The sequence below is a fragment of the Coccinella septempunctata genome, chromosome 2 (genome assembly GCF_907165205.1).
Source record: "Coccinella septempunctata chromosome 2, icCocSept1.1, whole genome shotgun sequence".
Lineage (NCBI taxonomy): Eukaryota > Metazoa > Arthropoda > Insecta > Coleoptera > Coccinellidae > Coccinella > Coccinella septempunctata.
In genome coordinates, this window is record NC_058190.1 from 2,596,437 (window position 1) to 2,618,911 (window position 22,475).

A 22,475-nucleotide genomic window follows, 5' to 3' on the forward strand; every position below is an offset into this window, starting at 1 on the left:
GAAAAAATCTTATGTTTAAATTGTTTGAGTAGCAAACATAAAATAAGTCAATGTAAATCTTTAAATTCTTGTAGTGTTTGCAAGAATAAACATCATTCTCTTTTACATTTCAAGAAAGAAACTCCAAAAGAAGCAAAACCTATCGTTACTGCAGAAGGTAATGTTTCTCAAAGTGGTGTAAGTTTAGTGGTAGCTGATAGTATTAATCGGAAAATGGATATTTCGCATAATTATGACAGAATCACTTTATTACCTACAGCTGAGGTAATGATTAAAGTAGATGATAGGTTAGAAAAAATCCGAGTTCTTTTAGATAGTGGTAGTCAGGATAATTTTCTCTCAACTGAATGTTGCAAGCATTTGAAAATTCCGTTCTCAAAAAGAGATATTAAGGTAACTGGGATAGGAAATATTACTACACCTATAAGGGGTATTGCTCAAGACCTAACAATATTCTCACGCTTCAATGAAAGATTCCAAATAACATTAGTTATAGATAATCTTACCTCAAAACTACCATCATACGATATACCATTGGAGGATTTAAGTTTCATTGACAATTTGCCTCTAGCGGATAGTAGATTTAGCCATTCTGAGAAAATTGATGGTATTTTAGGTGCAGCAATTTTCGTTGGAATTCTGAAGGGGGATAAAATAATTGACCGCTCAGATAGCTTATTCGCTCTTAACACTTCCTTCGGTTATGTTATTAGTGGAAAATTTTCTTCATGCAACAAAACCAACTTGCCGCTTTATTCCAATTCGTTTCACATAGTTGTTGATAATTTCGCTTTAGAAAAATTATTGAAACATTTCATAAAACTCGAAGAAGTTCCAGAAAAGGAACATTTTAGCTCTGATGATTTAGCTTGCGAAGATTTATTCAAAGCAACTTACTCTAGGGAACCTTCAGGAAGGTATAAAGTAGCTCTTCCTTTCAAAATAGATCCCTCCAATCTAGGAGATTCGTTCACTTCTGCTTTGAAAAGGTTTTTAACTTTAGAAAAGAGATTGTCCTCGTCATTAGATTTGAAGGAGAAATATAGTGAAGTTTTTCGAGATTACTTGAATCAGGGTCATATGAAAAAGTTTTCAACTTTAGATGAAACTTTTGATGTTTCTACTCTCGCACCGCACTATTTCATTCCGCATCACGCTATTTTTAAAAATTCCACTACGACTCCGGTTAGAGTCGTATTCGATGCTAGCCTGAAAACAAATCCAAACTCCCTTTCGTTGAACGATTGCTTGTTTGCAGGCCCTAGACTGCAAATAGATATAGTGCAACTCTTTTTGAATTTTCGAATTTTCGAAATCGCTATCATTGCTGATTTATGTCAAATGTATAGACAGGTGAAATTAATTGAGGACCATCACCGATTTCAAAGGATATTGTGGCGCTTTTCACCCGAAGAATCAGTTGACATCTATGAATTGACTACAGTTGCCTTCGGCGTGAAGTCCTCGCCGTTTTTAGCTTTGCGAGTAGTTCAACAGTTAGCTTCCGATGAATCACAAAAATTTCCACTCGCTTCAAAGATAGCTTCCAGAGATTTGTATGTGGATGATTTAGCCACTAGTGTGGATAATATAGATGATGCAAAACTCTTGTTTTCTGAACTTACTGATATGTTTAGGTCAGGAGGTTTTCAAATTACAAAGTGGCATACTAATTCGGAGGAATTATTATCGAATATTCCTATAGAACAACGTTCTTCGATTTTTCAGTTCAACGATGAGAGTGAAATGGTGAAAGTATTGGGTATTCGGTGGGATTCAGAGGCGGATTCATTGTCTTTTAGTATAGAAAACTTTTTGGTTGAAGAAAAGATACTCAGCAAACGTGTAATTCTTTCAAAAATAAGTAGAATTTTCGATCCACTGGGCATTTTGGGTCCGGTTATTTTATATGCCAAGTTATTTATTCGGCAGTTGTGGGCTTTGAAGGTGGACTGGGATTCCAATCTTCCAAGTAATTTAATAGATAGATGGAGAAAATTTGAAACAGAAATTCCGCTTTTAGAAAATATTTCTATTCCTAGATGGCTAGGAGCAAACAATAACATTTGCATTTCATTAATTGGTTTCGCAGACGCATGTAGTGGTTCATACGGTGCTGCCATTTACTCACGCATAGTTGTTGGTCAACAAGTTTATGTAAATTTAATTTATTCTAAATCAAAAGTAGCCCCTTTAAAAGTAATATCAATTCCAAGACTGGAACTTTGCGCTGCTTTGTTGTTGTCCAAATTAATGAAGTATGTAGAATCCGTATATCGCGCCAGAGGTAAAGTTGAAAGAATATATGCCTGCAGTGATTCGCAGATCGCATTAGCTTGGATTTCGAGTTCACCTCATAGATGGCAAACATTTGTGGCTAATCGCGTATCATTAATCCAAACCAACATTTCTAGAGGAAATTGGTTTTTCGTTCAGGGCCGTGAAAATGTGGCTGATATTATTTCAAGAGGAATGTATCCCCGCGAATTCATAGAAAATAAGGATGTTTGGCTCTCAGGTCCGAAATGGTTAAAGGAGGACATTGAAAAGTGGCCTTTAGTAGGTATTAAAAATTTAGAGTTGCCTAATGATCTGCCTGAAAAACAGAAACTCACTTTCGTTTCTATAGTTGAAACTTCAGAGAATATTTTCTATTCTCTTATTCACAAATTTTCATCATTCCGAAGGTTATGTAACACTATGGTTTTCGTATTACGATTCACCAAATTATTACCTCGGAAAGAGATCGATATTTCTGATCTAGATGAAGCAGAAAAATATTTCATCAAAATACTACAGAAAATACGGTTTGCGGATCTTTTATTGTGTTTGAAAAAAGGAGGAATAATTCCCTCAAATTTTAGGAATTTATCGCCATTCCTGGATAAAGATGAGATTATTCGTGTAGGAGGCCGTATCTCAAATGCAGAAATAGGTTACAATCATAGACATCCTTATCTTCTTCCAAAAAACGAACATTTCGTGAAAATTTTGATAGATAATTATCATAGAAAAAATTTCCATACTGGTTCACATTTACTGCATTCTTTGATAAGGACAAAATATTGGATCATTTCCGATCGTACTATGATTCGTCAGAGAGTCAGAGCTTGCAATATATGTTTCAGATTCAAACCTAAAGCTTCCTATCCATTGATGGGAAATTTACCTCCTTACCGAGTAAATATTCCGCAAAAACCATTTATAGATACCGGGGTTGATTATGCAGGTCCTTTTTCAATTACATTGACTCGACATAGAGGAGTAAAAACGCAAAAGGCTTATGTTTGTTTATTTGTCTGTTTGGCTACCAAAGCTTTACATTTAGAACTTGCGTCAGATTTATCTACTGACACATTTTTAGATTGCCTCAAAAGATTTTTGAGTAGAAGAGGCCCAATTCAGACCCTTTATTCCGATAGAGGAACGAATTTTGTAGGAGCAAAACGCCACTTAGATTCCTTGAAGAAATTCATCGCCTCAAGCGATTACACAAATTATCTCAAAAACATTCTTATTGAGAATCAGATTAGTTGGAAGTTTAATGTTCCATTAGCGCCTCATATGGGTGGTTTATGGGAGATTAATGTCAAATCGATGAAAACCCATTTGTTTAAGGCAATAGGACATCAAATTCTTTGTTATGAGGAATTCGCTACTGTTTTGGCCCAAATAGAAGCACTTTTGAATAGTCGCCCTTTATGTGGGTATATTAGTAGTGATCCATCTGATCCTGAAATGCTCACGCCCGCTCATTTTACTTTAAATACGCTACAGTGCTTACCATCAATTGACGTCTCAAATATCTCTTTGAATAGATTAAATAGAAAGCAACTATTGGATCAAATAGTTCAGTCGTACTGGAGGCGTTGGAAGAACGAGTATTTGAGCCAACTTCAGGTACGCACGAAGTGGACAAAAAATTCAAGTCCCCTCACACTCGGAACAATAGTTGTTCTCATGAATGAAAATACTCCTGTCCTTCAATGGCCTTTAGGTATCATAGTTGAGGTTTTTCCAGGAAAAGACGGTATTGTTAGAGCCGCCTCTGTCAGAACGAAACATGGAACATATCAAAGGCCAGTTACCAAATTGTGTCCTTTGCCGACACAATGAACGCACCGCTTTTCATTTTTTTTGTAATTTTATCTTAGTTTTGATACGTTAGGTAATCATTAATAATTTGAGAATGAGTACCATTCCCCAATGGTGAGGGAGGATGTTTACGCATTTATTATTTTCTTGATTTTCTTTGCGTGAAAACATAAGGAGAACATCTGTCGATATCGTATCCACAAGATCGCGTATGAATTCAGTATTGTCTCGATTGTTCTGAGTTGAGGATATCGCTGTTTTATTATTATAGTTTAGATTATTATAGTTTTTCACCCGCTCTTGAAATTCTGCTAAATTCATAGAAATTTCCGCGAATATTGGAATAGAAACACCCGCTATATCAAAACTTTAGTTTCACCCGCTATTCACTATAGATTTGCTCGCAATAGTAGTTAGTGCTGCTAGTGTCTCCTGTTTTTTTGTGTGGAAGACAAGAAACGAAATAGAGGAAAGGGAACCAGGTGAAGCCCTTCGCTCCTTTCTACCCTACAACCCAACCTTTATCCAGTGATTCACGAAGGGTAACATACGCTAGCAAGGATTTGGTTTTTGGTGAGTTGAATTCTCAGCAATTTCCACATTATTTTTAAAAACTATACAGTCCATTATAATTCGCCAAAACAGCAGCACAGGAAAAATTCAGAGTCCACTGCGTTTTAACAATCATTTATAAAGATCTTAAATCACTCACAAATAATGAATTTTTTTTCGCCTATTTTCAAACGTTTGATCACCCTCTATGTTGTCATTTTGATGAATAGTCAACTTGTGCTTATATGAGCAAGCCAAAATACAGCAGTTTCCAGAAGTTCACGATGAATACTCACTCTATAGCTGTTCTGCATACTGCTAGAGCGGATTTGAAATCTCGTTCTTCTTTCAGAATTCTCACTAGAAGTGCATAGGAGATCTCGTTCTTTCCATGTTCAACTGCCTTCCTTACGTAATCCTTTGCTCCGTCAATATCTTCATTTAAAAGTAGAATCATCGCTGAAAAGGACAGTGAAATTCTAAGAAATCACTAATGATATCAATAAAGCTAAGAATAATTAAGTAAAATCAAGTCTGTTGACTGCTATCACTTCATGTCAGTTTGAAGTTTTGTAAATAAATAAGGCAGAACGCACGCTTCTCATTTACTTTCACAAAATGAGTGATTCAAGTTTTTAGGACTCCTTTCAATCAATTTGTATAAACGTTGATTATGTTCATCACAGATTTTAAAGATCAAACCAAACTTACCGATTCTGTGAAATATCTGCCAGTCTGGAGAATTGGATATTCTTTCGGCTTCCTTGTAAGCATCCAAAGCTAACTTATATCGTTTCAGTTCGAATCTTACGAGAAAAATAAGGAAAAATTAACCCCTGGTTTCACGAAGCTTGATCGGGGAATCAAGGATTGATTGACGAGTAAACGTCAATTTGTTTCCGATCGATAATTCAGTCATGAGCATTAATAATATCATTGTTGCATCAAATTATGATCTGTACCTATACATCCATTTAATGATTCCCAATTGCTACAAGGTAACTTTGGTATGACAACCATTGTCCTATATAGAACCGATTCTGAGATATTCGACTTTTTCCTCAAATTTTGACATCTGTAGGTGCTCACTAAAATAGCAGATGCCAGTTTTCCAATGAATGTATCAAAACCAAATTTTGCCCAGCTCTTGTCAACATATTGGATCATACGTTACATCTCTATTACTAGCAATCTGATATACAGGGTCTTCAAAAATCAAAAATTTTTCCGAATAACAACCTATATTTATTTTCTTGTTCATCATGTAGAGCAGGTTATAATGAGCAAAAGAGTCTTCAAAATTTTTCTGGAAAGTGAATAGTTTCAGAAATATGGACAAAAAAGTGAATTTTTCTGTAAGAACCAACGATAATTAATTAATTAATTAATTAAGGTGATAGAATATGGTAACTATGGAAACTACCACTTATCTAATTGTGTATTTTTGAGTTTTCTTTTTTGTTGTCAGACAAATATTGATTACTTTGAGTAAAATCTATCTTTTAGTTGAGTCTTCCTTCAAAATTGAAATAATATAATTTTATTGGGAGCGAGTACTGATTATGAGTAAAAGAGTCTTTTTGTCTTTTATTAGTCAATCTAGTTAATTAAATTTATCCAAAAAATCGAAGCCACCTATAGGTGGCTATATATAGCAGCAACACTAATTAATATTTATCATTGGTTCTTACAGGAAAATGCACTTTGGTGTCCATATTTCTGAAACTATTCACTTCACAAAAAAGTTTAAATATATTTTCTGCTCACTTTAACCTGCTCAATACTGATGATTGATGAAAAAGGAAAAAATAAGTTTTGGTTGAACTTCTAGTCGAATTTTCAACTTTATTTTTGAAGACCCTGTATGTCAGATTGCTAAACATAGAGATATAACGTATGATCCAATAAGTTGACGAGAGCTGGCCAAATTTGGTTTTGATACATTCTTTAGAAAATTAGTATCAGATATTTTAGTGAGCATCTACAGCTGTCAAAATTTAATGAAAAAGTCGAATATCTCAGAATCGTTGCTTTAAAGGACAATGGTTGTCATACCAGAGTAACCTTAAAATTTGAAAAAGAATTAAAAAATGCAATGATATACAGGGTGTTTCATTTAAAATCAGAAAGTTGATACCAACAGAGAAAAAACGGAGCACCCTGTATTGAGGTGGGTTATAAAAAATAAAAGTTCAATCGATTGCAGACAAGTTATGTTTATAACTTTTTCTTCTAGCTCCTTTAGTTTCCACAATAAGATATGAGGGTACTTTAACTCGGACACCCTGTACATATCAGCAGGAAAGCTCGAAGCAAATGTTACATTTAACACACAATGAAATTGTTTTATTCCCAATTTAACTGTTTCAATTTGATTTTTTAATACCAAAGTGAATGTGTCTATTCTCCATTTGATTTTCAAATCTCAATTTGAAAAATTGAATAGACTTTACTGATCATAACTAAAAAAGTGATATTCAGGAATATAAACTTACAAGCAGCTCCCAATTTCCATTATATTGTCCGGATTATCTGGACTGATACGCAAGCATATCTGGAATGCTTCCAAAGCTTCTGAGATCCTGCCCTCATTTCTCAGTAGCAAACCCTGTTGGAATAAAATTGGATAATTCGATGCATATAAGCAGTGGATATTGAAATATTCATCGTGGTTTCAGGAAACTTCAAAGAAAATATTCTGAGTCCAACGGAGGCTGCGAGGTTTGAAGGTTCAAGAAATTTGGTTTCCTGTTTCCTCTGGTGAAAGCGGTGTAATATTTATTGGATTTCTCAATGTAGTAAGTCATTGGGGAGTTAAGCATTACATCTGGCTTTCGACCAAATCGAGGTACGGTGGACCTAATTTTCACACTGCGACAGCTGCAAGAGAAGGCCCGTGAACAACAATCAAGGATCTATACAGCCTACATCGATTTAAGTAAGGCCTTCGAGTCGGTGAATCGGAGAGCGCTATGGAAATTCATGGCACGTTTTGGAATACCAGAAAAATTCTTAGCAGTATGTAAAAGCCTTCATACCAACAACACCGCTAGAATACAGCATAATGGCTTTATAACCGACCATTTCTTAACCAACACTTGAATAAAACAAGGCCGCGTGTTAGCGCCTCTACTGTTCAATATTTTCGCCATAGCTTTCTTGATAATTGCTGACATGAGTATGGCTGTAAGAGGTGCTGAAATTAGATTTGATGGGGGCCTGTTTAACCTGATGCGCCTCAGAAAAAAACTCTTGCAAAGTTTATCACGGAATTTTAATATGCAGACAACTGCGCACTTATCGCTAGCAGCTCAGAGGATCTACAGATAATGTTGGACACCTATAAACATATATACGAAGCTTCAGGCCTTAGACTCAATTTTGACAAAACCAAAATCCTGTTAAGTCCGTCAAGAAGCCTCCAAACAGATATCAGCCTTGAGGATGAAACTCTAGAACAAGTCGAGCAGTTCAAATACTTGGGAAGCTTCATAAATACTAGGGCTAACCTAGACACGGAAATACACAACCGTATCAATTCGGCATCACGGGCATACTGGAAGCTAAAGGACAGAGTGTTTCAAAATCACGACCTCAATCTGAAGACCAAGACAGCTGTTTACAAAGCAATGGTCCTCCCAACGCTTCTTTACGGAAGCGAAAGCTGGACGCCCTACAGGCGACATAAAACAGCTTCAACAAACGCAACAACGTCATCTTAGATAAATAATGCACATCAGATGGTTCCACAAAGTTTCAAATGCAGAAGTCTTGCAACGTGCGAGTTGTACAACAATTGAGAATCAAGTAACGAGGGCCCGACTCAGATAGCGCGGCCACATTCTGAGGATGCAAGACACAAGACTCCCCAAAATAGCTCTCTATGGCGAATTCACAGAGGGGGCTCGGAAACCAGGAGGCCAGTATAAGCGGTTTAAGGATATACTGCATCAATCCCTAAAATCATTTAATGCCAATCATAACTGAGAACAACTATCGTTAGATAGGTCACAGTGGAGGTCTTTGGTACACAGTAATAATGGAGAATCGAGAAGAATACAGCGGCGGCCAGATCTGGTTGGTGACTATCCATATCCGGAGGATATGGAAGGTGGAAGGATCTGTAGGTCACGGTTGGGTCTCTTCAGACACAGGGGGGCACACAGTCGCAATAAGCCCTAAGGAAGTATAAGTCTGTTTGCACCGTTTTTTTTTTGTCTTTTTGAAGATATATTCCCGGTAACGGGATGCAGCACTGAATTGATGAATGAATCAACGAAATATCGTTGATACCTCCTGTTGAAAACTACTTGTAGGTATAACGGATAAATGTAACTATAAAATTTTGTATAACATAATGAAAATTCTCGAGTGATAGCATCATGATTCAATGAAGATAAATGTGCAGCATAGTTTCAATAACATTTTCTGGAAATTAATGCTTTTAACGTTAAGGAAACCTAGCTATGTGGATCTTTCCGATCATCCAGAATATAGAACGATCTCAAATAACTCTCTATAGAAAGTTTCGGGTTATCGGAGGTCATTCAAGCAAATGTGATTAAACATGTCACTCGAAAAAGGAAATTGATAGCTGTTTCCGTAATGAACGGAAGTGAGAAAAAACATGAAAATATCTCTGAATTTCTCGGAAACACACGGAAAATAAATTCGGTGAAATTATCTTCAGTAGTTCGCTTTATAAACCTGAGGTGAGTTTGGGAAAGAATAATCCTGTACAGAAGTAGTTTCGAATCAGAAATGAAACGATAATATTTGTCAGAAAACTCGGTGCTCTAGTAAAAGGAGTTGAAAAAGAACTTAATATACGATTAACTTTCCTCCGGCAAATATTGATCCATCTGAAAAATAGATTATATGAGGTGGCCCTGCTTCAGTTGGAACACCCTATGAGGAAACTGGATTCAGCTCAGCTGAAAATACACGCATAGGTTGTTCGCTACGAAAAACACTACCTATCTGAGATGCGACTGAAGGGAATGAAAATATATTGGTTGATGAATATTCAATGTTCCAGAAATTCATAAATCTGAATTTACCCCAAGAAGGAACGTACGCAAAACAAACGGGAATCAGATCCAACCAGCCACCTAATTCCTCAAGGTTAGTGCATAAATTATTGTTTATAGGGAGAGGAGAAGAGTGAAATTTCATTGTAACTATGGAAACAAAGGACGGGAAGCATGTAAACTGACAATCTAGAGTTTCTGAAACAATATTCGTTTTATTGTGATCCAAACTTTAGGCATATTCTCCATCCCAGTGCGGCTTTCGACCAAATCGAGGTACGCTGGACCTAATTTTCACACTGACAGCTGCAAGAGAAGGCCCGTGAACAACAATCGAGGATCTATACAGCCTACATCGATTTAAGTAAAGCCTTCGACTCGATGAATCGGAAAGCGCTGTGGAAAATTATGGGACGCCTTGGAAAATTCTTAGCAGTGTGTAAAGGCCTTCATACCAACAACACCGCTTAGAATACAGCATAATGGCTCTACAACCGACCATTTCTTAACCAACTCTGGTATAAAACAAGGCTGCGTGTAAGCGCCTTTACAATATTTTCGCCATAGTTCAAAGTTCATCACGTAACTTCAATATGCAGACGACTGCGCTAGCAGCCCAGAGGATCTACAGATAATGCTGGACACCTATAAACATATATACGAAGCTTAAGGCCTTAGACTCAATATCGACGAAACCAAAATCCTAGTAAGTCCGCCAGAAAGCCTTCAAACACATATCAGCCTTGAGTATGAAACTCTAGAACAGGTCGAGCAGTTTAAATACTTGGGAAGCTTCATAAATACTACGGCTAACCTGGACACGGAAATACACAACCGTATCAATTCGGCATCACGGGCATTCTGGAAGCTGAAGGACAGAGTATTCCAAAATCACGACCTCAATCTGAAGACCAAGACAGCTGTTTACAAAGCAGTTGTCCTCTCAACGCTTCTTTACGGAAGCGAAAGCTGGACGCCCTACAGGCGACATATTAAACAGCTTGAACAAACGCAACAACGTCATCTAAGAGAGATAATGCACATCAGATGGTTCCACAAAGTTTCGAATGCAGAAGTCTTGCAACGCGCGAGTTGTACAACAATTGAGACTCAAGTAACGAGGGCCCAACTCAGATGGAGCGGCCACATTCTGAGGATGCAAGACACAAGACTCCCCAAAATAGCTCTATATTGCGAATTCACAGAGGGAGCCCGGAAACCAAGGGACCAGTATAAGCGGTTTAAGGATACACTACATCAATCCCTAAAATCCATTCATGTCAACCATAACTGGGAACAACTAGCGTTAGACAGATCATAGTGGAGACTCGAGAAGAATTCAGCGGCGGCCAGATCTGGTTGGTGACTATCCATGCCCGGAGTGTGGAAGGATCTGTAGGTCACGGTTGGGTCTCTTCAGTCACAGGAGGGCACACAGTCGCAATTAGACCCAAGAAATTATAAGTTTGTTCTTTTTTCTGTCTTTTTGTAGATTAATTCCCGGTAACGGGATACAGCAATGAATGAAGGATGAATGAATCTCGGTTTGAAACATTAGTTAAAGTAGGTATACTTCATTCACTTTTATTTTAGCAGTCGGTTGGCCATGGAAATTTGACACATTTCACTCTGTATAGTACGAAAATGTGGGGTTATGAAGCTTGTCAAAACATTTTTGGGTTTTAAATCAACGCTATGTTGCCCGTTCTACGTAAAAGTTTCTGTTATTACGTATTTTATCACAATGTCGAATCTCTTCGGAAAATATGTGACGAACATAATTGAAGTTTATGCAAACTGATTGAAGGCATACCAAATCCAGTTATTTGCATGGAAAATACAAGAGATCAGTATATTATCACAATATGCACTAGCTTGAGGAGAGTTGATGTTCGTTATCTTTTTTGGCTTACATCATTTGTAGATTTCAAAAATATTAACTCGAAGATGAAATGCATATGGTGCAGTGGTTGGGAATGGGTATCTACCGAAGGAATTAACAGATAATTACAAGAATGTTAAATTCTTCAACAAAAATCATCTTGCATCAATATAAGTAAAAGGAATCGAAGGAAGTTTCAAGTTAAGATGAACTTCACCTTTGAACAAAAATTTCACATGAATAAACAAGTAACAGGGTAACTTGCGCGTATTTGTGGCTATTCATCTTAATACATTGATGTAATAATAATAATTATAGGTATTTATTAGTACCTTAAGACATTTACATTGTATAGGACAAGTCAAATGAAAAATAGAAAAATCCGTTTCAGGGAACTTATTCTCCGATGACATTTATCGAAAATCCTGTATTAAACTTTTCGCATTAATTTACTCAAACATAAAATTCTCGAATGCCATATCACTTTTTTGGGTCTCCCAATAGAAGAAAATTCATTGTCATCCTCTTCATTCACAATATTTCTGATTGTGGAAATATCCAGCTGAAATATATGTCGTTTAGATTCAGATGAAACATTATATAAATTTTCTTACATTGAATATGTTCGCTACCGTCTGACGTATTGTGGATTTTAGAATATCAGGGTATAACTATTTGAATGAGCGGACCTGAATTTTAAATTGCACTTCCTGAAACCCTGTCTCTTTTTTCAGTCACTTTCGGCATTTTCGTAATATAAATTGATATTAGTTGTGGCAACGGCGTTATGACATTAACGACATTTCATGAGTGCCAACTTAACTTCGTTCTAGTTACAAAAACTTGAGAAAATTATTTCATGGCCAACCGACTGCTAAAATAAATTTGAATGAAGTATATGTTTTATTGCTTCTATCAATACTTGTATGCACTTTTTTACGTAGAATACACTGATGAGCTCAAAATATTTTTTCTACGTCGAATCATTAGGTGAACTTTCATTTTTATTGAAATTGTTCTCCAATTTTCGAATTGGAAATAAATCTTTATCAGTAGATTCTACGTATGAAACTAAGAAGCTTCAAGTTTCAGACTTGTAACTTCAAAGACAAATAAGTTATGAATCGGAATCGTCAAAATCTCAATTTTCGTTCATAACTCAAAATCTATGAACGTTAGGCCGGATCTGTTTTCAGATCTGGATTAATCATAAAAAAAGAGTGTCAGCAGTTTTCTTCTAGCTGCTATAGTTCTCGAGATCCCCTCAGTAGACAACGAATTTTGCCCAGCCTGTATATTTATTATTGTAATATAAGCTTTATGTTTGAAATAAGTCTACTTTGAAGCGAATACTCATTCGGAGAGGAAAATAAAATCCTTTTTATTTATTCGAAAAAAATATTCCTCCCCCTTGGACCACCCTTGATCCGTATTATTGAACTTAACGATTCTGAACTTTAAAATGTTCGAGGGGACCAGCTGATCGCTGATATTGATTTGAAGAATAGTCCCTGTTCTAATGAATACCGAATGGAATTCACAGAATCTAACCAGCTATAGAGCCACTCCCTTCTACCAAGAAACGGAACCCTAATAAAAGGTATTTCATTGAATCAAATCCGAATCAGACGTTGTATTCATGACATTTAGGTATATTTTGTTTTAAATTCAATTTATCAGTAAACTAATAAGCCTTATTCCTCATTCTACACATCTGTCCCAAACATCACTCACCTTTTTGTAGTAAAGAAACTCATTCCGTCCTCCTGTATTATCAATTTCGTCCTCTATCAATTCTCTACACGCTCCGGTGTCACCTCGAACATGCAACAAGTGGATTAACCAATTTAACTTCTCGAAGGGGGCTGGTTCTGAATATCGTACAGGCGTCCTTTTGGCTGAAGCAAATATTTCATTTTCTCACGTATAATGGAATATAAATAGGCTAACTTTCACTGAGCGTTCGACGCACCGATGATATTTAAATGGAAAATATTATAATACGGAAAAAAGGAAGCTGCTGGAGCGCACGATGCCTGATCGATGGGAATATAAAATAATTTATTTCTGCAGGAACGAAAAAGAACATGGAGGTGCCGCGATATATGTGAGACGCGACATTCAATTCAACGTACTTCGTAGTGTGAACAATCTCTCAGTGAAGGGTGTTTTTGAATGTGCTGCAATAACTACTAAAATAGGGAACAAGAATTTCGTTGTCGTTTCGGTATACCGACCATCAGGTAAACCTCTAGATGTTTTCTTCGAGAGGCTAGAGAGAATGTGTGAGAACATTTTTGACTGTGAAAAAACAGTTTTCATTTCGGGTGATTTCAATGTTGACCTTAAGTCTAATGATAGTGTTGACTTAATTGTCCTTATGAATACCTATGGGCTCAAACAAACTATTTTTGAGTGTACACGCATAAAAAGTTGTATTGACAACATTTTTACGAACCATGAAATATTAAGTACAGAAGTGTTTGATGATCATATTTCCGATCATGCGGGACAAAAGGCAAGTTTTGAGGTTGAGAGAATAGAATCACCCACCAGATACCAGCGTTTTTTCAAAAACGAGGACATTTTAAATTTTAAGTTCAATCTCCGACAGCAAGATTGGAAGAATATTCTCGACATATCGCTACCGGATGTGAATTCTCAGTGGGACAGCTTCATCGGTGATTTCCTTCGATTTTTCAATCAAAGTTTTCCTCTCAAAAGAGTTCATAAGAAACCGAGAAGAGCTGTTTCATGTTCTGATGAGACTTCGCGTCTGAAGCGGGAATTAGATGTGTTGCTACCTCTGTCACAGTCAAATGATTATTATAGATCTCTTTATAAGCAAACCAAATCAAAGTATGATAAATCATTACTTTCAGATCGGAAAAGGTGCTATGCCGAACGCATTGAAAAATCTGACAATAAGTCCAGGTGTTTGTGGTCCATTTGTAATGAGATATCTGGAAGAAAAAGACAGGGTGGTGATTGTCAAATCGAGGGTGTTGATTCTGAGATAGCCGACTCATATAACGATCATTTAGCATACACAATTCCTAAACTACTAGAAAAGCTTCCGCTTTCTCAGTTTCAATGCTCCCTTGAGGAGAACAATCAGTCTATTCACTTTACACCACTTACATCTACTGAGCTCATAAATTACGGATCGAAACTTAAGAATAAAAAAACTAGTGGTCAAGACGGCATCCCCACATCGTTAATAAAAGCATGCTTGGAAGATATTCAGGATATCTTATGTCACATTATAAATAACTCCTTAAAATACGGTGTTTTTCCCGAGCAGCTGAAATTGGCAAAGATTATACCCCTTTTCAAAAAAGGCGATCCTCATAAACTTGAAAATTATCGTCCTATTAGTTTATTACAGAGTTTTTCGAAATTATTCGAAATTATTGTCCTTTCTAAATTACTAGCGTTTTTTAATAGCTGCAACATCATAAATACGAATCAACATGGCTCAATAAAAAATAAATCTACAACCACAGCTATCTTTGATTTCACTCAAAAAATTGTCGAGCAGCTCGAGAGGGGAAATTTGACTTTGGGGATGTTTTTGGACCTTTCCAAGGCATTTGACTGCATCAATATAGAAATACTTCTGAGGAAACTGTATGCTTATGGAGTGAGAGGTCCGGCATACTCTTGGTTGTCCACTTATTTAAATGGAAGGAAACAATATGTTTCAATAAACAGATCAGGCAGAAATTTCAGTTCTCGTGTTGTTCAATTGATGGTGGGCATTCCACAGGGCAGTATTCTGGGCCCCTTGCTCTTTTTGATCTACATAAACGATCTAAGCCTTGTTTTGTACCAGCTGTTGAAATATGTTGATGATACAGATATCCTAGTGTGGAGTGATAGTCTTAGCAATATTGAGGAAATAGCATCCGAACAACTAAATTCAGTGACAAAATGGTTTTCAAATAACCGATTGGTTCTAAACACTGATAAGACAACCTCTATTTTATTTCGGACAAAGAGGTCAAGGGTAGATTTACCTGAAAACCTGACTATAGATGGCATGCAAATCAAATTAGAAAAGAACCATAAATTTTTAGGTATCTACATAGATGAATTTCTTGATTGGGGAACTCATATTGACTATTTATGCCATAAACTGAGCACCACATCTTTCGCAATCAAAAATGTTTCAAAAGTTATAGACATCAAGCAATCTATTGTTCTCTACCATGCATGTTTGGAATCTGTTGTTAGATACGGCATTGTATTTTGGGGGACAAATGCAAAGGTTCAAAAAATTTTCATTATTCAAAAAAGAGTCTTACGCTATATAAATAAGATGAAGTTCAGAGATAGTTGTAGGGGAGTGTTCAGACAGAATAAAATATTTACCATCCATGCATTGTACATATATGAATGCCTCCTATTTCTATTCAAATATAATGAAACTTTTTCATCTCAGGCCAGTCACAATTATGCCACAAGAGGACTAAATATAAATTATCCTCCTCATTCATTGTCAATAACAGAAAGGAGTACGTATTATAGATGCATCAAATTTTATAACTGTCTTCCAAATCAAATAAAGTCATTACGATTTGATAGTGTTTTCAAGGAAAAAGTTAAGGAATATCTGATAAATTTGGAACCTTATTGTCTAAATGATTTCTTGGCTTCAAGGGGTGTACCCTAGGTTAAGAATGTATTGTTTTTATGACGCCATTTCTTTATAATTTGTAAATTATTCTGGAATAAAGAGATTTATTTATTTATTTATTTATTTATTTATTTATTGAAGGGCGCATGAATTTCATTCATCAAACCGATATTCCATTTTCATTAATCTTTTCCAAGGAAGAATATCGATTTAACATCGACCGGAATTATGTGAGGAAGTTTCCAATTCTAATCACAATCATTTTGGAGACGGGACATTTCATTGGCGAGACGACACAAGACGTTATTATTATCTCGGTCTCGTATGCACTATTCCCAAAGAGATGGAAAACTGCAGAAATGATAGTTTTCAACAAGCCTGGAAAGGAACGAAAATTTCCTCAAAATTATAGACCAATCAGCCTACTATCAGCACTAGGAAAAGTCGTCGAGAGGGTTATCGCCAAAAGGCTGAATGAGGAAACAGAAATGTTGAAGATAATTCCACCCGAACAATTTGGATTTCGACGAGAACATTCGACTGAACTCCAATTGCTACGGCACATAGAATACGTCACCGAAGGAATGCAGACCAAACAGGCCACAGGATTAGTTCTGATGGATACCGAGAGAGCTTTTGATAGAGTATGGCACGAAGGCCTAATCTACAAGATGAAAAAAGCAGGATATTCGATCAATCTATGCAAAATTATAAGGAACTATCTGAGGAATAGAAACTTTTATGTGAAGATAGATGGAGCAACCTCTCAAACCAGACAATTGGAAGCGGGAGTGCCTCAAGGATCGATACTTGGACCTCTGCTTCACGTAATATATGTTTATGATATCCCGAAGAATGCTATAAATATGCTCACCTTGTACGCAGATGACACAGGAATAGCATTCAGACATCGACGCCCAGAGATCATACACCAGAGACTGCAGGAAGCCATAGATGAATTACTCAAATGGTGAATCAAATAAAAAATCCAAATCAATGGAAGAAAAACTCAAGCAATATTACTGCAAAAGAGAAGATTGAGGATGGAAGAAAACCTTGAAGTTGATGGAGAAGAGGTTGAATGGAAAAATGAAGCAACACACCTAGGAGTGAAGCTTGACAGAGGATTACATCCACACCACATCAAATGTGCAGTTGATAAAACAAAAGCCGCAATGAGTAGACTTCATCCACTCATAGGCAGAAGAAGTCATATGAATAAGAACATCAAGTTGACGATGATTAAAACTATTGCGCGACCACAACTCACATATGGATCGACGGCATGGGGCTTCGCAGCCAAGACCCACATCAAGAGAATACAGGCCACTGAGAATAAACTCCTTAGAATGGTGATGGATGTACCCTGGTTTGTTAGGAACAAACAAATCTACAAGGACTTGGAATGGGAACCAGTTACAGAATTTATGAAGAGAAAGGCAGAAAGGATATTCGACAAAGCCAAACAACATCCAAATGAGGAACTACGAAGATTAATAGACTACAATCCAACAGAAAAAGCTAGAAGGTCAAGAACCTACCACCGAAGACCGAGAGATCAGTTAAGGATTTAAAAAGTAACCAAAGAAGAGCTTTACCTATAAAAGATATAGGCAGCATACAACTATCAACACGACTATGATCGTGTGAGAGTCCAGAAACCATAAGAGTCAACTGGTTAATAGGCAAAATGCCCGGAACCTATGAAGAAGCAGTTAAGGGTTTTTAGTGGGTCTCGAGCCCAAGAGAGTGGGAACTCCACACTTGTTCCCCTCAGGAGAGAGTGGTTCGTCTGATTTGCAGATTTTCCCCCTGCTACACCAAAAAAAAAATAAATGCACTAGTGTACGAGTCTCGCAGTAGTCTGCTGTAGTTTTATCGACAAGTTGAAAAGAAGATCTACATCTTCGAAGTGTATCTACAGATCAATAGTTTTATCATCACCCTTGCTTCGGCCCAGAAGATTTACTTGAGAAAGAAGCACGACGCTTAGTGAATTCATAGAAACTCTAAAGTCCTGGCCCCACTAAAGCAACAACGATTCGATGTCGCCAACGTGTATCTTTCCTGCTTATTTCATATTTCATAGTTTTTGGTTTTTCGAAAAGGAAAATTCTATATTGTGAAATGGCTCTAACAGGCTAATCCTTCTTTAGGTAGAAAAATTTTTGAAAAGTTTCGAAATGATGTAACTTTCACATCAACTTTACGTCTAGTTTTTTCCGCAATGTGAATCTTTGTTGAATATTTTTGTCTTTGTTATAGAATGAGTTTTCAGGATATATAGAGGACACCAATGTGCTCTCAATAACCTATATTTAATGGGTCCATCTTTCTTCATTACTAGGATGCAGGGTAATTCAGTGATATTTCCATTTTTTCAATGAATTGAAATTTATAAACCACCCCATGAAATTTCATGATGTTTGGCTTATACATTCTACGTCCCCGGTTGGGTCGACAGAAATAATACGCTCCCAAAAAAATTAATTAGTATAATAGGTAGGTCTAGACCACAGAAAAATGAGGAGAATTGAAAATATTTGGTTTTTCTGCATACAAGCTTTCAACTTTCAACTTGAGTCCAATTTATATGTTTAGTTTATGAGGCGGCACATATTTGAAAACAAATGAATTGCCTTTCCCAAAGAGTACCTACTACCTACATTTCCAGATTTATGAAATCATCAATTTTTCTTATTTTCTTAAGTACTAGATTCCTATTTCATTGAAATGATAGAGGACATTTCCGCTATTAGGAAATATTATTATCAACAATAACTGCATCCCAAACAACCCGTATGTGTAAGAAAATTATCATAGCATGAATTCATTGCACAACATTGACAAAATTATGGAAAAAGTGAATCATGTTGATTCATCATAACAACTTTATTTCATACAAAAATAATGTTCGAACAAATCTACAGATTGAACATTACAGAAAATCAAAAAACTGGAATCTTCTTTATACGCTTCTAATTATTTTTTTCAGCTAGAGGATCATTTCTGATGTATTCTAGGTAAAAATAATTATATAACAGAGCAGTTTGTACGTATTGATTAGTTTAGTAAATAATACACTATGTTGATGTTGAACCTAAAGTGTATTATTTAAAACATTTAATAATACTTATAGACTGCTTTATTTTACTATTATCATCAAGAATACATCAGAAAAGTTGGGAGATGATCATAACGTTTTCTTCACTAAATTAAAACGTCCGACTGATTAAAATTATTTGTTTACACCTATACTAACACTAGTAATTAACAAACTAGCTATGACTTTACTATTTATTTCCAATCGTCCGTAGCTTGCACTGTGAACTGTACTGTACTCCTGTCCGGCTCCTCCGCTTGGCTTATACAGGTTGAACCTTCGACTCGTACAAATATTTTAACAGTAAATTCTTGAGGTCAAAAGAAAACTTTTTTCCTATACCATTTTTTCTGATTCGGCCCTGATAAAAATATATAGCCATTTTAAATTTTCATAATGAGCTGTACCACCCATGGAAAAACAAAATTACATTCAGATTAACTAGCTGAATCTGTGATACTAGACATCTGTGGATATTTCAAACAGAGTTGCCAAAGTACCCAATTGTTCAAATTTTACAACACGTTCAAATTTGCATTAGATAGCGCCCAACTTAGTATCAGAAGTTGGCTTTTTTGAATTCTTGGTATTTTTATGTTATGTAATGGTCAATATGAAAAAACTGGTTTTTAAAAAGCCTGTATTTTTCAAACCGAGCCGATTCGGAAAAAATGGTATAAAAAAAGTGTTTCTTTTGATGTCAAAAATCTACTGTCAAAATACGTGTACGAGTCAAAGTCAGGCAGGGCCGGACTGGTTACAATACTATTGTTCTAGATATAAAATATCTAGATGTTCAACTTAAATTTCGAAGTGTAGGTTTGTTGCAACATTATTTTTGTTTGAAATAAAGCTATTTTCCTCCAAAATGAGCAACTTTCTTTTTTCCTACTTTTTTTTTCAAATAGTGCTGATTAATCGACGCATACAAGATGTTAGGAAGTTTTTGTCATTGGATATAAAATTTGTCCAAAATACGAACATACATGCCCTCTCGTTTTTTGATAAGGTTGGGATATAGAAATTAAGAGAATAAAATATATACGATATGTTTTAGGTTGGAAAAGTATCCTTTGGGGAAAATAATAATTCATTTTTCCAATTTTGTGTGCCACCTTATTTTCGAAACATCTAGATTTGACTCGTAACTACTGCAAGTATCTGCTCTTTCCAAATTGAAGAATGAAATTTCAAAATATTGATATACAGGGTGTTATTTCAACTCGAAATGTACTCATTGAATTTTAAAGAGCAGGACCTGGGATGTGATAAAGAATAACATACTCATCAAATATTAAAAAAAATATAAGGTGGTAATAAATCAGCCTGTATCTTGGTACCAAAGAATTGTAGACCTACAAAATATAGCTTATTTAGGACACCTCAGTGGCCTCCATATACCCTGATTGTTTCCAGCTTTCTCAATGAACCACCCTGTGTATTAATTTTATCAATTTTTCTTCAATATCCGTCTATGAAAAACTTAAAGGATAAGTTAATCAGAAATTACTTAGATGGAGGGGGCCTCCGAATTTTGCTCTACGCCACTGGTTACAACTGACTTATTATGAAGTTCAAATAGTTTGAAATGAACGATTAAAAAGGTAATTGATTTTTTGTTCTGTTTTCGAAAATAATTCAATATTAATGAATGAATCATTACAAATGAAAAAACATATGGAGAAATTGTTATGAAATCCTTCCAGAAGTTTCAAATTCAATTATTTAAATTTAAATCTGGGATCTACTCGGAAAACTGTAAAATAAAATTTCCACCAATATTGCAGGTGAAGAAAAGGTGTTGACTTCAATAACCCTTCCATTCGTACGAACTGCGAGCTTTATTAATCAAGGAAAACTTTTAAATCTACAGGAGTGTATGAATACTAGTGAGCATAAAACATGTGAGAAACGATCCATTCGACCCAAGGGGTGTGTTCGCTTTCAAATTCCTTCAATAAAACACACAATTTATATTCTTTTCAGCTTACCGGACGTTGATACTGAAATGTGTTTGTGGCCGTTGAGCATCAGAGACATTGTTTTCCCTCGACTATTTCAAGAATCGTTCACCCTAACTTTTGACATTGTTTTGTTTTGAAGAAAAATAGACTGGTTGCCAAGAGCGACGGGTACGTCAACGCTTTGATTATGTCCGTGTTATACAGTGGCGTAGTATGGATACATAATCTGTTGTCGAAAAATTCCCCGAATGATGTGCTCAGATAAATAATCGTCAAGACCGAACGGTTGCACTGAGCTGTATGAAATTTTCAGATTTATTTAAAGAAGAGTGGCACTTTCGGAATATGGGTCACGTGGAGATCTAGGATGATTTATCTGGGAGATTTGCGTGTCGATAGTTGACTTTCGAAAAATTCACAAAAAGATGTAAAAAGTTTAAAAATCGTCAAGACCGAACAGTTGCACTGAGGTAGATGAATTTTCGAAATTTATTTATAGATAGATTCTTCTAGAATATGTATCGAAGTCAGATCTATGGTGATTTTTCTGGGAGATACGAATGTCGAAAATTCACCTTCGAAAAATTCCTAAAAAGATGGGATCAGTTAAAAAAACCTCAAGACCGAACGGTTGCACTGAGGTCAAAGAAATTTCCAAATTTTTTACTAGAAGACCTATTTTTTTTAGAATATATATCACATTTGAATCTAGGATGATTTTTTTGGAAGATACGCGTGTCGAAAGTTGACCTTCGAAAAATCCAGAAAACGGTGTGATTTGAAAATCTGCCAATACCGAACGGCTGCACCGAGGTCTATGAATGACTAATGGAATCTACAGATTACTGCTGTAGTTGAATGTTGCATGGGAGAATGACAAGTTAGACATTTTAGAATCCTACCCCAGGTAATGTTCGCATGAGATATCACTAACGGTCGTTTTCAATAAACCTATCTATCCATCGTTTCACTTACTGACGATTGGTTACCATTCGAAACCTTTCTAAAATACAGGGTCTTTCACGAGGAACCTCACCCATATTTATACGGGAAACTACTGAACGTATTTTCATGAAATTCAGCACTTATAAGTATTTCACGATGCTGATGAAATCTAAAATATTTTCAAGGCATGAGCACCTCCGGTTTTTCCGGAAATGACGTCAACTTCCGTTTTCCAAATTAGAACACCATTTTTTTATTGCAGAAA

General features: G+C 36.0%; 1 protein-coding gene across 1 annotated transcript in view; it reads right to left on the reverse strand.

Moving 5' to 3' along the window:
* The window catches only part of LOC123307354 (Bardet-Biedl syndrome 4 protein), a 78,709-nt gene extending 57,299 nt beyond the window's left edge, over positions 1-21,410 (reverse strand). Inside the window, exons 1-5 of the mRNA XM_044889632.1 lie at positions 21,293-21,410; positions 13,294-13,457; positions 7,143-7,255; positions 5,359-5,453; positions 4,944-5,106 (exon numbers count right to left, since the gene is read on the reverse strand). Of these exons, the coding sequence (XP_044745567.1) occupies positions 4,944-5,106; positions 5,359-5,453; positions 7,143-7,255; positions 13,294-13,457; positions 21,293-21,341 (584 nt within the window). The 5' untranslated portion in view covers positions 21,342-21,410. The remainder of the gene's footprint in view (positions 1-4,943; positions 5,107-5,358; positions 5,454-7,142; positions 7,256-13,293; positions 13,458-21,292) is intronic.
* Between the last annotated feature and the right edge of the window lie 1,065 nt (positions 21,411-22,475).